General features: G+C 37.2%; 2 protein-coding genes across 3 annotated transcripts; one reads left to right on the plus strand and one right to left on the minus strand.

The window, feature by feature from the left end:
* Positions 1-12,291: 12,291 nt before the first annotated feature.
* LOC123867277 (inducible metalloproteinase inhibitor protein) lies at positions 12,292-16,916 on the plus strand. 2 transcript variants are annotated; one of them, XM_045909259.1, is made up of 5 exons: positions 12,292-12,453; positions 15,167-15,355; positions 15,870-16,043; positions 16,125-16,172; positions 16,308-16,916. In XM_045909259.1, the coding sequence occupies exons 1-5, from the start codon at positions 12,390-12,392 to the stop codon at positions 16,556-16,558; spliced, it is 726 nt and encodes a 241-aa protein (XP_045765215.1). In that variant the 5' UTR covers positions 12,292-12,389; the 3' UTR covers positions 16,559-16,916. The 2 variants fall into 2 exon arrangements, with proteins under 2 accessions (XP_045765215.1, XP_045765216.1); XM_045909260.1 differs by having other exon boundaries at positions 12,293-12,453; positions 16,131-16,172.
* On the minus strand, positions 12,818-14,927 carry LOC123867273 (aspartate--tRNA ligase, mitochondrial). The gene has a single exon (XM_045909252.1). It carries the CDS (start codon positions 14,730-14,732, stop codon positions 12,861-12,863), a length of 1,872 nt encoding a protein of 623 aa, XP_045765208.1. The 5' UTR covers positions 14,733-14,927; the 3' UTR covers positions 12,818-12,860.
* Positions 16,917-17,296: the final 380 nt, after the last annotated feature.

Genomic DNA, 17,296 nt, shown 5'->3' on the forward strand with positions numbered 1-17,296 from the left:
AAAGCGCTATAAAGCGCGAAGAGATACCTGAACGGATTTTAATCAATCCATAGCTGCTGTAGGTAGTCCTCTCGAAGAACGTTCACATAATTTTCCAGAAATAGTTGGATTGCAGGCGGTCTTCACAACGAACAAATTAATTTAAATCTAAATACGTAAAGCCATGCGTAGCCAGTTGGAAGCCTTTTCATCACGAATTTTGCTATAACTTTTGATTATTTTAATTTTGAAAAGTAGTAATGCGGACTGTGGCCTAATAGACAAGACATTGGGCGCGATTCCCAGAGGATGCAGTTCCGAATCCTGCCGGTCCCGCAATTTTTGATATTTAAAAATTATTAAGTAGTAAGTACCTATAATATCCTTAAATTCGTTATGTATTCATGACAAAGATGACTTCCATGATTTCTATCCCTGGCCCTTCTCCAATTTGATCCTGCAGTGCGTTTTAGCTCATTTTACCAATTTTTTTGTGACACGCCCGTTTTTTTTCATCCCTCGGTATCATCCTGTTTCGGAGAAATTAGCTAATGAGCTGTTAAAATTCATTAAATACTCCTGAAATAAGTATGTAGTTAAGTTCCAGCAAAAAGTAAATTCGTGGAGTTCATGAAAAACATTAAATTCATACAAAAAGTAATTAGGCAACCCACAGAGCAGGGAATTTGCCATATACTCGTATTTGAGAGGCACGCTAAGCTCCTGCTAAAACGCGTTTCATGAATGCAGAGAAGAGTCAAAAGATTCATTCATAATAACTTACATTGCCTCTTCAGAACTCTACAATGCGAACGTACGAGCAGATTTTGCGGAGTCAGCCCTGATATTCACTATCTGTAAGTTTAAATCTCATAAGTAGGTAATATTGATGCTTACGCTTGGAGTTTCTCTACATAATCAAATCAATAATTAGGAGATCCGTGAAGCCAGAGTAATAGCTCAACGAGTTGCGAAGCTGAAGTGGCAATGAGCGCACACATAGCTCGGAAGACCCATGCACGTCTTGGGTACATTTTAATGGCAATCTCGCATCCGATAACACAGTTGGTAGACTCCTACTAAAGCCCGGTTTCCACCTAAGAAGGGTGAAGGGGAGATGCATTTAGTCGATCGATCACACTCGGAATAGATGACGTGAAAAAATGATCACGCTATCATTTAAAAATCCGATTGGTCGACTCCACTCCGCTTCGCTCCGCTAAGGTGTAATCAAAGTAGTCGCAAGTATCCACTGGACACAAGTTTCACACAGTAGAGTGAAGAAATGGAAGTCTATAAGTTTTTTTTAAATTATAAATAGCACGCAAAGGAGCGAAGGGCTGGCAGGGTCACCTGATTTTAGGTGATTACCACCGGCTATGAACATTTGCAGCACCAGAGAAACCGCCAATGCGTTGCCGTCTTTTCAGGAATTGAGTGTTGAACCATCCTTTTAATAACTCCATGTTGAAATCTAGGGGGAACACCACAGAAGGGAGTTGGTTCCACAGTCTGAATGTGCATGGAAAAAAGATCTGATACAACTGGTGAACGAAGTGTACAAGGCACCCAGGTGGTGAGGGTTGCGTCGAGAACGATATCGTGCTGTTTTTTTTGTAGAGGTCTATAGATTTCTTAGTTTTTCGAAATCAAATAACATTAGCATCCATAAATCTGATAAAAGCCTGGACTACCGAAGATTCATTTTTTTACCCAGCACTCAAACGTTGACGGTTAAAATCGAGTTTGAAATTGAAATCTATTTTGCAAGTATAATCTGAGTGAGTATGGCTACTCTCGGTGAGGACGATTTCATTTTAACGCCCTTCGACATTTTTGAGTTGAATTCCGGCATCGAAATCGTTGTAACAAAGTTTTCTTGTGACTTTTTGTGGGACAAAAATCTTGAGAAGGCAATATTGCACTGCTTCTCCACACCCTCGACACTCCATACAAGTGAACTCTTTTAGTTACCCATTACTACTACCGGAACACCCGCCTGACCGCACATGATTTTTATGTGTGGGTAACAGTAGGGCTGCGGTCTGAGCAGAGCCATTCGAGCGGGACAAGGATAGTGCTCACTTGCGTGACGCGCAGTCTAACGCGGCAGCACCAGTAGCCGTGCTTTGCGTTACGAACGACGATAAATTGGCCGCTTCTATGTTTGTCTGAAGGCCGATTTTTCAGTCATCAAATAACTTATATCTGAGGAATAAAGACGTATTCACAGATTTCCCAAACAAAAACTGAACAAACTGAAACAGTATCGGCCCTAGAAACATTCAGAAAAATATAAACTGTCATCAACTTCGTTCTGTATAGTCATTGAACTTGAGATTTTGAATGTAGATTTTTTCTACATCGTAGACCCCACTAAGAAAGGATTTTCAAAAATTCCAGCTTATACTTAATATTATTCTTAAACTACAAATCTTATAGTCCAAGCTTGGCTGATGCTTCCAACAAATGAAACAAACAGTTATAGTGTCGAGTTTTCCCTTTAGTGCGATCTTGTTTAATGACGGCAGACTCAAAGCTGTAACTGTGACGGGCCTATACAAACCGCTTCTGATTTATTGGGGGCAATTATAGCATGCCCTCAATAAATCAGAAGCGTCCCGCTGAGGCAGACGTGTTCTGGAGTGGAGACCGCGTATCAGCAAGCGCAGCGTGGAACGACCTCCGACTCGCTGGACTGACGACCTTAAGAAGATAGCAGGAAGTGGGTGGATGAGGATGGCAGGGCATCGTGTGTGGTGGCGCGCTCTTGGGGAGGCCTTTGTCCAGTCCAGTCCAGAAAACGCAAACAGGATATTGATTGATTGATTGACATTTTGCTCGCGTGGGAGTCGAGAGCAATGTGTTGAAAATTAAAGCTAGAGTAGGGTTCGGTACGTACTACGTAATTATTTATCCCACTGACTAAGTAGGTATGTAACATTACACATTACGAAATAGTGCCTACCTATCCGGAGTATCCCGGCAATTCAATACCTACTAGGCAGAAGATATTCAGTCCCAATGAAAATTAATATGTACTTATTACAAAGCTCTTCCGAATGTACTTACATAGAGCCTGTTTATGGAAGTAACAAAGTAGCTCCAATATCGGGTGATATTGACAATTTGAATGTAGGATGAACAAAGGCCTATAGATTAGTGTTTGTTATGACGATGAAAATTGGAAATCTATGTTATCATGTTAGTTCATTGTTCTAGTCCATGTGTTTAGATTATGAACTGTATTTTACTTCTGTACTAATAGGTAGGTTGGTCTTTCTGTCTGCCTGTCTGTTCGTCCGTCTGTCCGTCCGCTTGCTTGCCCTCTGTTCGTTTGTTTGTATGTAAATTTAAATTCGTGCAATTACCTCCATCATTTTAAGGGAAGTGGGTGGATGCGAAAGGCGGAGGACCGTGGGTGGTGGTGCGCTCTTGGGAAGGCCTATGTACAGCAGTGGACGCAAACAGGCTGATTGATGACCTACATCATTTTATTCACCAGCTCCTCAATAAATTTCCAAATTGCCCCTACCTAGAATGGAATCCGGGACCTACCGTTTATAAGCACTCACCACTGTCTTAGGGCGCCACTGAAGTTGTAAAAGACCATAAGCCCGTAACTTATATGGAAGGCTTTAGTAATAAACTAAAAACGTTTATTCCGTGCTAATAAGTTACATAGGTACCTTAGCACATATACCTAGATAAGTAAGCTATAGTAACGAAATATATTTCAAAAAGGTAGCATTAGCCGTTTTCATAATTATCGTAAAAAGCTACACTGCAAATTAAACTGGCAATTTACGATATAAACCAACGTTATTTGTTACATGATACATCAACTAAGTTGCTCGTCCAAGAATTTATATTGCACACAGCAAGCCACTAATAAAGCAGACGAGGAACTTGCGATCTAACTAACCCAAGATAATCTAAGATAATTATTTAGAAAATACATTCTTCGTCCAGGCATGCTCCCAACTAGATAGGTATATCATAGTACCTAAGTAGGATATGATTGTCGTGATGACTTTATAGAAAAGTTGCACTAATAAAAATTGGCAGTCAGTGGAAACTATGACAGAAAACTTAAAACTATGAGATAACAGAGTGCTTTTTTGGATTTTCAAATTAACTGGAATTTCAAAAATTAAAATTTCTTAATTTGTAAATTAAAGCTATCAACATTACGTTAGTTCATTTATTTTAGAGTAAAATACTTTACTTATTATGACCACTGTATACTGTTTAGGTATGGCCCTTTGCAATAAATGAATTAATGTTAAGTTCCGTGTAAATAAAACTGATTGATAGTTTTCAGTTGGTGACGCGATCTTGAAATTTTTACCTATACTAAACTGTTGCGATAAGGCGCAAATCCCGTTCTAAAGAAAGATAGCATCGGTCTATGTGTTTGTACAAGCACCACAAAAAATAAAAGAGTTGACACCGGCCACTTTATTCCGTAACAAGTTTCAGAAAACGAGTTTTCATAACAAAGGAAAAATATTTATTTTCCGCAACAAAAGAGGGGCACAAATCTCTCGCAGTGCATTTAGGATGCAACGTAAAAATACAATTTTAATATGAAAGGCTATGCTTTGTTCTTTTAAGGACTCCGACTCAATAGGTACAACGCTTGGAATAGATAAACTCCTGAAAAATATTATATATAATGTACACTCACATAAATATAAAGTGCGATTTTTGGAAAGTTAGATTTCGAAGTTAAATTTGAGATTTACAACCATTTTACAACGATCTCTAACTTTTAGAAGTCGTGTGTGTTTTAAGCAATTAAATAGCACTGTTAGGAAATCTACATGCCTAAGAGTTCTCCATAATGTTCTCAAAAGTGTGTGAAATCTGCCAATCCGTATTTGGCCAGCGTGGTAAAGGGTCAAATCCTCATTCTGGGAGGAGACCCGTGCTCAGTAGTGAGCCGGCGAGGGGTTGATGATGACGATGATTTACCTATCTAAAGAGTGGAGATATATGGAATCAAATACATACTAGGTATAGAAATTCCTAGTACTTAGTACAATACTTATCTTATATGTAATACACTATGTTTGATACCAACTGGTCTCCTGTCAATATAGCTAGAAGCTAAAGTTAAGTACTAATTAAAGTGGGTATTACCTTAAGCTACCTATGCTAAGTTTCGTTTCTGAAAGTTAACCCCAACTCTAGGTACTTGAACAAGTTTTGACTTCCAAGTTCCCTCAAAAACTTACTGGAGGCACTGAGCACATGCTCTGTTCAGTGCACAGCGTAATTCCCAGCTTTATTGCTCAGTGAATCAGACTATTTTATGGAATTGATAAAATAAACATAAACAATGCAGGCGCGCAGATATCCGATAACGTTCCGGTTCTAGAATCTAGAGGCGGTAAAATACAGCCAGTTTCAGTTGGGACGCCTCCTCCATGCACTTTACAACGCTCCAAATAACATTTCCGACTGGGTGAGTCGTAAAGATTCAGAGTTCGTGAACTACAATTGCACGTTTAATATAGTTCGAATTGTTACAGTCAGGTGCATAAATCTGTTTTAGATGGTACGCGAAGTTCATACCTATCTAATTGAAACTGTTCCCTTTGAAAATGCACAGTGAGTAAGTATTCAATGCAAAAAACGGACTTATCCGCGTAGGCAGATCGACCATGACGTAGAAGTAAGACTTGTCCCGGAAAATACAGGAATTGAAAGTGTATGAAATACATACGTAGTCGAAATTCCTCGAACACGTACGAAGCGATTTGCTTCCCCGTTTCTAATCCAAACCGCTAGGATATGGAATGCCCTTCCGGCATAAGTTTTCCCTCCCACTTTTAATATGGGTCAACCTTCGAGTCAAGAGTGAATAGGCAAATTCTAGACAAGCGCGCTCCATCTAAGGCTGCATCAACACTTGCTAGCAGGTCTGATTGCAGCCAAGCGCTTGTCTACATAATTTAAAAAAAATGAAATAACTCGGCAAAACTTACTACACAAGGGTAGACAATGGTCATAATGATACTTAATCAGTTTCACGCGATCTCAGTATGTACACTAAACTAACTGACTCTACCCAGATAAGTAGGTACAACAAATTGGTTTTCATGGCTAGAAGTCTTCACTGAAAAAACTATAATTTGAAAAAATGGAATTTTTTAAATTACTTTGATTCTTTGTTCCTATATTTCGTTTACTTTTTAACTCGAGCACTTTGCTAAAACAAAAATATTCTTGTCAGTAAAATTTTCAGGCATCGTTTTGTTTTCAATAAACACAAAAGAAGAAATAGTAACATCACGATAGACTCAACATTATAAATTCTTAGCATTTCACGTTATATACTGGTCCTTTCGGAACAATTCGCGCGCTCGTTAACGTAATGGCCCTAACGTAGACGCAAATATATTCCACTAGCGCAAAACTAACTTTCCTGAAATTGGAAAAATGGCCGGCTGTAAACGTAAGAGGTGAGCAGGCTTGAGGAAATTTTTCTTTGTTTAAGGATCGTATTTTCGCAAGAATTGAAAAGCTCAGATAAAAGTAGGTAGGTACCTACCTACATTTATATTAATATTCATTATGTTTATTCCATAACAACGCTTTATTGAGTCCTTATTCATCTTGGTTGACCTACCATATCCAAGTTACCGATGAGGAATTCACATTTTCTTCTATTATCATTATAAAGAAATCGCAAACAAAAATTTTTGATTTCCTGAAAATTATTCAATTTTTTTTATATGTACGAGTATGTTGCTTGTAATTATTTGTGCCATCTGCCATTGATTCTTAATTCTTATACCTTCATCTTTTATGTTGCCATTTTAACTGTCGAAAGATATTTCCCAGCACGCAGTTAAATGGTGACAAGCAGTCGCCTTGCTTCATTCCTCTCTCTATTTTCAGCCGATATCCTAACTGGTCAAGTTGTATTCTTGTTATGCTATGCTCAGGGGTGTTTTTGCCTTAGGGGCAATAGGAGCTATGACCCCGGGGCGGGGTATCGATGATCGCTCGTACTAACTAACGGAATCCCGCCTAAGACACCGTCATGGATCTAATGACAACCCAGGATAGAAAATCCTGAGGCTTATATACCTACCTACGAGTACATGAAAGGGCAAGAGAAAAAAGAAAATTAAACAAATACTACAATAACTAAAATAAATAATACCTACTCGTAGCGTTGATGTTTTGTGTAATCTAATCTGTTTCAGAGGGAAGGTAATAAAACGTGTAACGGTCGTGAACCAACTGCTCCCGTCCCGCCTACCAATTTGTAGGTAAAGGATCGGCCCCACAACTTGAGTGACATAAAAACTAAACGGTGAATCCAAAAAAGCTCTTAAAAAAGATTAAAACGAGTACTATTACGTACCTATTCTGAGCCTCTAGCACAGTTTACTCTACCCAGTAAAGGTGCCCACGCACTCGAACTGCACTGCAGCGGAACTGCGCGTCGCGTCAGCGCCCCGCACGATATTCTCTCCAGCCGCGCCGCGCGGCAGTGACGTACGCGCGTCGCGGCTGGAGAGAATATCGTGCGGGGCGCTGACGCGACGCGCAGTTCCGCTGCAGTGCAGTTCAAGTGCGTGGGCACCTTTAGTATTTTGAGCCTTGCCTTTACCTTAAATAGTAAAAGTTTATTAATCTACTTAGTAATTGAGGTTAATCAATCACAACATAATAACTAGCTGATGCCCGCGACTTCGTCCGCGTGGATTTAGGTTTATAAACATCCCAAGAGAACTCTTTGATTTTCAGCATTATTTATACTTTATAGCATTTACTTATTGCAGCTTCCTAGATCCAAAGGTGTGAGCTGGTTATTGATGAGTCAGTCAGTTAGTGGACAGGATTTTTCTTTTGGAAAGTCACAAGATTGCCAACGTAAAATTTTATTTAAGTTAAAATATATGTATTATACCAGCATTCTAGATAAATATACCTATAGCAGCTTTACCAAAGCTCAAAGCGAATCAAAGCTGAATACAGTTCTCAAAGCTCTAAGTAAGCAGAAAATAGATAAACTTCATCAAACTATCTTCAGTCGCTGAGGGTATGATATTACAGACACGTGCAATTTAAAATCATTTTAACGATCTTCAATCTATACCTATACCTCTACCTTTGCTCATGCCTGGGAGATGCAGTTGAGTTTGTTGTTCTGGTTATTCTGGTCATCATAATCATTAACTCGTCGCCGGCTCACTACTGAGTACGGGTCTCCTCTTATAATGAGAAGGGATTGGCCATAGTCTACCACGCTGTCGAAGTGCGGATTGGCAAACTTCACACACCTTTGAGAATATTTTGCGGAACTGAGAGTTCCATGCAGGTTACCTCGCGATGTTTAGAACAATTTGATACTTAATATTTTATTAAAACTCATATTATAAGTAACTTTGAAAAGCCACCGTGAGAGGCCGACGTATACCTAAACCACTAGGCGATCACCGTCATACTTAGTTATTATCTAGTCTTGTTATTACTAAAGTATTCTGATAATAATTCAATTATAATCATTATAAGACTGAAATCAAAATACCCACTCTTGGTATCTCAACACGTATTGACCTGGCGGACCACCGCATTAATCTATACTAATATTATAAAGAGGAAACCTTTGTATTTTTGTATGTTTGTATTGAATAGGCTCAAAAACTACTGGACCGATTTCAAAATTTCTTTTACCATTACTTAGAGGGATTCTTCCGAATCCGTATAGACTATATTTTATCCCAGAAAATAGAAAAAATAAATGTCCACCCGTGCGAAGCCGGGGCGGGTCGCTAGTATAAATAAATTTACCAAGAAAACTCTTGTCATAATGTGAATAATGGAAAAGATTACGGTCCTCAGCAATGAGGAATTCGATAAAAGAGAGAGACAGAGAAAATGACCTAAAATAGTAACAGGCAACCGATGCCCGAGGTAACTTTCAGCTTTCAGGAAGACATTAGGCTTGATGCATGAATAAATTATTTTGTCGATTTTCTGATTTAAACTTTAAAGTTTCTAATAAAACTATAATGGGGCCATTAAAAGCTCGTCAAGTCTGCCGTTGAGAGGCTCTTATAATGTAATATCGAAACCCTGAAGCGTCGCCTCTTACGATAGATCTCTCGAGAGGAGGCCCTTAGGTTGGGCTACCGTTTACCTACATGAAACTGCCGTCTTTTAAGTAAGTAAATTGGTTTTAGCTGCACTAGAGGGCTCTCTCCGTCACTCGTTTCATACAAACGTAGTTCCAATTTCATTTGAATATTAAGCAACCAAAGTCCATGAAATTTTGCAGACATATTCTAGAAACTAATATCTATTTCCAGATTTCTGTTAAAATATTCGGTTTCAAAGTTACGCGGTCTTAAAAATTTACATACATACAAACCTTTGAACCCCTGTAATTTTAAAACTACATATTTTTAGAAAAATCTAAAACACCACAGACACAGATATTAGTTTCTAGAATATGTCTGCAAAATTGCATGGACTTTGGTTGCTTAATATTCAAATGAAATTGGAACTACGATTGTATGAAACGAGTGACGGAGAGAGCCCTGTTAAATGCAAAAATATATTTATTTATGAATGCCAATCTGGTAAAACACTATTATAAAAAAGCGACCAAGTGCGAGTCGGACTCGCCCATGAAGGGTTCCGTAGCAGCAAGTAACATCATATTATAAAAGTTCTTGTAGTTCGTTGTAACTTTGAACGATGTTTTAATAATAGATGTTTTAAATTTTTTTTAATTAAGTAGATACACGTACGTTGTTTTATTTTCTATTTTTGTGTGAAAATCTTAATACGATTCACAGTATACATCTACTTAGGTACCAAGTTTCAGCAGTAGGTACCTATAGTTCTTATAGTTTCGGAAAAAAGTGACTATGACATACGGACTGACAGACAGACAGACGTGACGAATCCATAAGGGTTCAGTTTTTTGCCATTTGGCTACGGAACCCTAAAAAGGTCTAAGGTGGCGCATCGTTTGAATTTGGCATTTTGCGAACATTTTCATTTCCATTTTATCGTTTTGCAGAAGGGACGACTATATTGCCCACTGGTGTGTATTAGGAACACCATAATAATCCGATCCAGGATTTGTTGCATTTTCTTTAAAAAATATGCCGTAGATACTCACAATCATGACTAATACCCACTATCATAAATAATATTATCAAAGTATTGACGTCTTCTTCTCACGGCGGTCCCTCAATTTTGAGGAACATGGCTCCCTCAATATATCACCTTCTTCACGATGTTCCGCCATTTTTCCCTGTTAGAGGCCGTACAGAAGGCATTGCAAAAGGGTGTGTCGACCGCTTCTTTGATCTGGCAGGACCAACGTCTCGGGCTGCGTCCGCGGGGTCTCTTTCCTCCGATCTTGCCAGTGACCAAAAGTTTAAGTGTAATCTTAATTCTTACCTGGTGGTACGTGACGATGATTAGTCTAAGGTAAGACAAATCCAGGTAAATACAGACGCTTGGTAGCCCTATTCTACAATATCCTTTACTTTTACAACCGACAAAACGGTCACATCAAATATTAGGGGTTTGAGCCCAACCGGATTCATATTGCTATCAGTTTACGTCAGTCTACCTGTCCCTTTAACCTTGCTGAAGCAAATAGGTAGGTATATATACCTACCAATACCTATCAGGTGGTGACTGGTGAGCACTGAGCGTAACTTAGTTCAGACGTCGCCCGGCATCCCAGTTAAGGGCTCCAGGGTCCAATCCCGGCCACGCATGTCCAACTTTTCAGAGTTATGTGCGTTTTAAGTAATTAAGTATCACTTGCTTCAACGGTGAAGGAAAACATCGTGAGGAAACTTGCATATCTGAAAGTTCTCCATTCTCAAAGGCGTGTGAAGTTTGGCAATCCACACTTAGCCAGCGTGGCAGCTATGGCCAAGCCCTATTCTCATTCTTAAAGGAGACCCGAGCTCAATCTGAATTGAAAACTAGGCTTCTATAAGTTGCAAATAATAAATTACTATAATTTCATCTGAAAGTGTGTGTTTGATTGTTTGTTACTATTTTATGTTCCAACTCTTCAACCGATTTCAACCAAAGGTACCTACTGAAATTCTTAGCTTACATCCTGAAGAAGGACAAGGATTCGAGCGGTTACGCACTCATCCGATCAGCGTGAAAATACGGATATAAAAAACTCGGACCGAACTCGGATATTACTTACGTTAATCTAATCTCCGATTCAAGCTATTCAGTGAACGGAAGTCGGAACTAGCTAGTGCGTAAACTACCATACAAATAGTTCTATGACTACTTCGGAACGTATTTTCACGGATTCGGATCGGATGCAGTGCGTTATTGCCCTTCCTAGTTCCTAGTAGTAGTGGGAACTGTTCGATTTTCTGGGATAAAAAGTTGTATGTCAATTACAGGGAAGCAAGGGCTACCTCGGTACTAATTTCATACAGACCGGTTAAGCGGATGGGTTTTTAGGAATTCCATGGAAACTCTTTGATTTTCCGGGATAAAAAGTAGCCTATGTCCATCCCCGGGATATAAGCTAACCTTGTACCACGTCAAAATAGGTTAAACTGTTGGGCCGTGAAAAGGTAGCAGACAGACAGACAGAAAGACAGACTTTCGCATTTATAATATTAGTTACAACTTATAGAAATATCTAGGTAAGTTGAGAGAAAAGTGGATGAAACTCGAATAAGAAATTTTTCTTTCAACGCCATCTAGTGACGAAGTTCATTATTATTATACCATTTTGGTAAAATTGCGATGATGTTAGTGGAACGTGCAGGCTGGAAGGAAAATAAGAACAGGCTTTGCAAAATCAAAACGCCCTACTAGGTTCAAGTTCACAATAAAGTTCAACTCATAATTAATTTATAATATTATTCAGAAAACAATAAACAAGTGTAGATTAAAAATTTATAACACCCCCGACGAGTGAAGGTTACAGTAACTAGAAAAGAGCTGATAACTTTCAAACGGTTGAACCGATTTTCTTGGAATATAGCTAAGAACACTCTCAATCAAGCCACCTTTCAAACAAAAAAAACTAAATTAAAATCGGTTCATTAGTTTAGGAGCTACGATGCCACAGACAGATACACAGATACACACGACAAACTTATAACACCCCTCTTTTTGGGTCGGGGGTTAAAAATCTACAGTGGTTGCACATTAATATTATGTTTTGACGCAGGTCATTTGGGAAATCCCTTTTTACTAGATCAGTAGTTAGGTACTTAATACAATCAAAATCTTAGGTATTTTCCCGCTGATGACAAGATGATTTCTTATGCCATATCAAAGCTGTATTTCCTGTTACCCCTACCAAGAATGCTTTGTAGGTACATAGTTAGGTGCAAAATACATGAGACGCTAGAACAAGTTTGATTCAAACAATCAACATGCGTATTTTTTCGTTGTCCATTTCCTTATTTGTTTTCTTGTTTGTGGGGCAGGTGTTTGGAAGTGAGTAAGTATATGATAATAATAATCTATAATAACAAGATTAAAAATAAAATTGTTGCTATATTAATTTATAAATAAAACTGAAGTGCTTGTCTGTGATAGTGAAGTTGTTACTTTTTATTAAGCTCTGAAGAGCATTCATAAGTTTTTTTTTAACTGGAAGATGAGCCTTAAACTAAATAGGTGCATAGTAATTAGTAAATTAAAAATAAGTAGGTAACTAACTAATATAATTATAATAATTTTCATGATATTTTCAAATTAATAGAGAAAGTAGTCATAATTATTTTGCTATCAAAAAAATTGTAAGATATATTATACCTAACTCTTAAATTATTGAGGATGATAAAATGAGACAAATTAATATTTCAGTAACATTATTTATTGAAAAATATAAATATAATATTCTATGTTTCAATACTTTTTATGTGATAATACTTCTGATCTTCATCACTTATTTTATTAGGGGCTCCAGAAAGAGGATCCTTGCCATCATGACTTTTAGGAAATGCTATCACATCTCTTATTGACTCTGCATTACATAAAACAGCCACTAACCTGTCAATACCTAGAGCAATCCCAGCATGTGGGGGGCACCCACTTCTTAGGGCATTCATAAAGTAAGACAGTTTACTTGGATCAATATTTAACATCTTTAATATTTTTTCTTGGAGTTGAGGATTGTGTACACGGACAGACCCACCACCTATTTCGTGACCGTTCAATACTATATCATATGCAAGAGATCTAACTTTTAATGGATCAGTATCTAATAAATGCAAATCATCAGGATGTGGAGCAGTAAATGGATGGTGACATGTCTCTAATCCATTTTCTGCCTTTACAAATAATGGAAAATCTATGATCCAAATAGGTTCTATATTTTCATTGAAGCTTATTAAGTTCTTTGATTTTAAAATAGCAGCCAAAAGTTCCCTTATTTCACCTAAACATAAACACACATTTTCATAATCACCTAAGCTTAACACAATATCATTTCCTTCTGTAACACTTTTAATTTTATTACTGGTGTCTTGTCCAATCTCTTTAGATATATTTTCATTAAGAACAACTTTAACATTATACTTTTTTCTTATATCATGAATCTTCTCTTTATACTTAGCTGTAAGTTTACCTAATTTACTAGGATATGGTAAAATAAATGCACCAAAATTTGTATCCGTAGATTGACTGAATAAATCTGTAACATTTTTTAACTTCATGTCATATTTCATATTAGGTTTGTCTGTACCATAACTTTCTAATGCTTCTTTATAAGTGATTCTATTGAACGATGACTTTGGAATGTTATGGTTACAAGTTTTTCTTAATAACAACTCAATTAAATTTATGATGCCATCCAAACTTGTAAAGGATAACTCAATATCAAGTTGAGTAAACTCAGGCTGCCTGTCTGGCCTAGTGGTTTCATCTCTATAACATCTAGCTACCTGAAAGTATCTGTCTATACCACCGGCCATCAGCATTTGCTTAAATTGTTGCGGGCTTTGGACTAAAGAGTAGAATAATCCAGAATGGTGAGTGGGAACAACAAACTCCCTAGCGCCACCTGGAGTCCTGCAAAACAATGTTGGAGTTTCAACCTCAACAAAATTATGTTCCTCAACTAAAAATCTCCTCATACTATGCAGAATCGTTGACCGCTGTCTCAATATATTTTGCATCTCTGGAAACCTTAAATCTATATACCGATGTTGAAGGCGCAACTGCTCTTTAGGCTTCTGATAGTTTCTCAAATTGAAGGGCAATTTACTAACCTCGTTTAGTATTTCCAATTTATTTATGCTGACTTCAATCTCACCTGTAGCCATTTCACGGTTGTGCATATCTTTGGGTCGTGAGACAACTGTGCCAGTAACTTTCACTATAGTTTCTAGCGGCAGAACAGTGATATTAATATCTGCATTGTTCACTATACATTGTGTAAGTCCATAAGAGTCTCTAACTAGTAAAAACTTTGATAACCTTGCATATTGTACCCAACCGCATAAAACTACAGTCTGACCTATATGTTCAGACCTTAAGTCCCCACAAGTATGAGTCCTGTACGTAAATGTACTACAGTCGGCTAATTTTTTAGGTTTCCTATCATCGCTAGTTCCATGCTTTTCTTCGAGCAATTGCGTGCTCAACTCACGTTTTACTGTTCGTTTGCTGTTTATTAAAGTTTGTAACGTCCTTTGAACCTTCACAGAATTATTTATAGTGTAAACATTAGTCAAAACATTAGTATATCGTGCGATGTTTCGTCCCCACATTATATTATTATATTAAACGTAAAATTACTATAAAGTTGTATCATATAATCCAAGTAGTTGATAGTAATTTCATATCTGGAACTATTTTCACAGAAGTATTTCTATTTTCTATTTAAACTTTGTAGTTTAAATGCTTTTAATAATTTTAAAAGAAATACGAAACTTGCTCTTTCAACAAATTGACACTTGACAGTTAATACCTTGACAAAATGGGCACTGACAGCCAGTGACAGCAGACACGTCATGTGAATGACAGTGACATTTGACGTTCGTCACCAAAGTTGCTACACTAGAAAAATCTGCCCAGTTGATGAGGGAAATTATGAAATTGAACCGCGGAGGCTTGTTTAGTTACAATCCATAACTTTCAAGTTAATAATAAATTGACATTTAGATAGGTAATTTTAATAATTGACTATTGTTTTATGTTTTAGACTTGCAGTGTTCCCATCCAAATGAAATTCAAGACTGTGTAAAAGAATGTCCTCCAGAAAAAAGCTGCGGAAATAAAGACATAAAATTCAATTGCTTGGTGAACAATAAAAGATGTCAAATAAAATGTGTCTGTAAAGAAGGTTTTTACAGAAATTATGACGGAGATTGCGTGTCTGATGAAGCTTGTGGTAAGTTATTATTCAGCTATCCCTAGGGTAAAAATCTATTTAATATTATTTAATGCATTATTACTAGTTAGTTAGGTGATTTTGATTTATTTGCGATTATTTTCAAATATCCAACAATTAAAATTAATGTTCGGGGTCTTCACGTAGTCTCCTACCGTAGACTGGGCTACCTCCATGTTTAAAATATCTATTCACAAGATAAAGTTGAAAACTAAAACCCGACTGCGATCGTCATAATAAACGCTAAAATAGTAGAATAAAATTGTTTTTCTGTCGCTTGTTATATTTTAATGTTATTATACATTTATGTACATGAAATCAGAATTTTCTCCTCTTTCATTTGACATCCCACCTCAGGCTTCACTTCACTCTTGACAGACATGACAGACGGACAAACGGACAGAAGGACATACAGACAGGCAACAAAGTGATCCTATAAGGGTTCTGTTTTTCTTTTGAGGTACGGAACCCTAAAAACAAGGAGGTATAAAGTTATTTATCGCTTTCATTGCAGATCGATGTCCTGCTCCGAATGAGGTTTTCAGTTGTGGTAGCGCTTGCGATACTACATGTGCGACGCTCAACCAACAATGCCCCATTGTAAATATAAAATGTAATGACAAATGCTATTGTAGAAGAGGCTATGCTAGAAATGATAAAAATATTTGTATTCTCATGAGTGAATGCAGTAAGTATATTATTTTAAATTTTTTTACATATTTCATAAAGTATAATATGATCGTTACAGATTATTAACAATTATTTTAAGTTTCAGAAGCAAACAATACCCTGAACAGCCATGAAAACGTTAGAAAAGGTACAGACCTGAATATTTGTCTTATTTTAATACTGTGTGGGTATAACGCAAAATAAAAAGACCTCAATATATTATAAAATAAAATAAGTATATCTAGGTATTACCTACCTAACTATCTACTATTTATCGTTTCAGCGAGAGCAGCCTATCAAAATAAAGAAAATGCAAATGTTGTATGCGGTCCAAACGAAGAATATCAAGAGTGTAAGAAAACCTGCCCACCGGATACTTGCATGTCCCTAGTTGCCAGGTTCAAATGTGCTAGCAATCCTCCGTGCACACCTGGTTGTGTATGCCAACCAAACTTTTTGAGGACCAAGCGTAATTCACCATGTATGCCAATGCGACAATGTCCGGAATTAGCACATTCTCCAGATTTTAACTAAGTAGGCATATTAGCTACCAAATCGTATCACCTTTAATTATTATTTTCAAAAATTACACGAATTTTACAAAAATTGCTTGTTTTCTCCTCTTTTCTAAGTTATTTGGCATTGCAATTATTAATTTTATCAAGAGGCTATGACAAAACAAAAATGTAAGAAATAAAATATTATGCTTTTCTTAATCAATTATTCACTGCAGTAGAATGCGTGCCGCCTCGCGCCACTCCTCCGCTGCAGGCCGCTGCTTTTTCAGTGTAACTTCACTTTTAATGGACAACTTAAATGTGATTTCTAATTGCCTACAAAAATGTATTGATACTTTATAAGAGTAGTTTTATTAAATCTATTCTTAGTTTATCGTGGTAGTTTTATTTCTTTATGGGCAACATTGTTGTCATCTGTCATCAACCCAAAGAATAGAAAGAGACTTCGTCTGTGTTGGTGTTAGCTGGCGGTCGCGCTCTGCCTTTTTGGAGTGTTTTTTTGTTGTTAAAACTGACTGGAAAGCGCTCTAAAGGGGGTGCCGTGCGTATGTCGGCGAGCGCCGGCACGGACGGGGTCCATACTTGTATAGTTTAACTAACTTGTTACAAATAACTACAAACTTGACATTGGCTAATCTTTGTAAAGCCAGACAAGAGAGAAAAAAAAAAAGAATAGAAAAGCGCGGTATATTCAAAACATCAGTACCTATGTCTGAGAATGGTCTGAGAATATTTTAGCTGTCATGAAAATTTT

The sequence above is a fragment of the Maniola jurtina genome, chromosome 7 (assembly GCF_905333055.1).
Source record: "Maniola jurtina chromosome 7, ilManJurt1.1, whole genome shotgun sequence".
Taxonomy (NCBI): domain Eukaryota; kingdom Metazoa; phylum Arthropoda; class Insecta; order Lepidoptera; family Nymphalidae; genus Maniola; species Maniola jurtina.

Excerpts from the sequence above, each read along its gene's own strand:
- LOC123867277 (XM_045909259.1), top strand. The coding sequence starts at position 12,390 with ATGCGTATTTTTTCGTTGTCCATTTCCTTATTTGTTTTCTTGTTTGTG. Across the intron at positions 12,454-15,166 it reads TGTGGGGCAGGTGTTTGGAA|ACTTGCAGTGTTCCCATCCA; the intron begins GTGAGTAAGTAT and ends TTTATGTTTTAG. Across the intron at positions 15,356-15,869 it reads CGTGTCTGATGAAGCTTGTG|ATCGATGTCCTGCTCCGAAT; the intron begins GTAAGTTATTAT and ends CTTTCATTGCAG.
- LOC123867273 (XM_045909252.1), bottom strand. The coding sequence starts at position 14,732 with ATGTGGGGACGAAACATCGCACGATATACTAATGTTTTGACTAATGTT.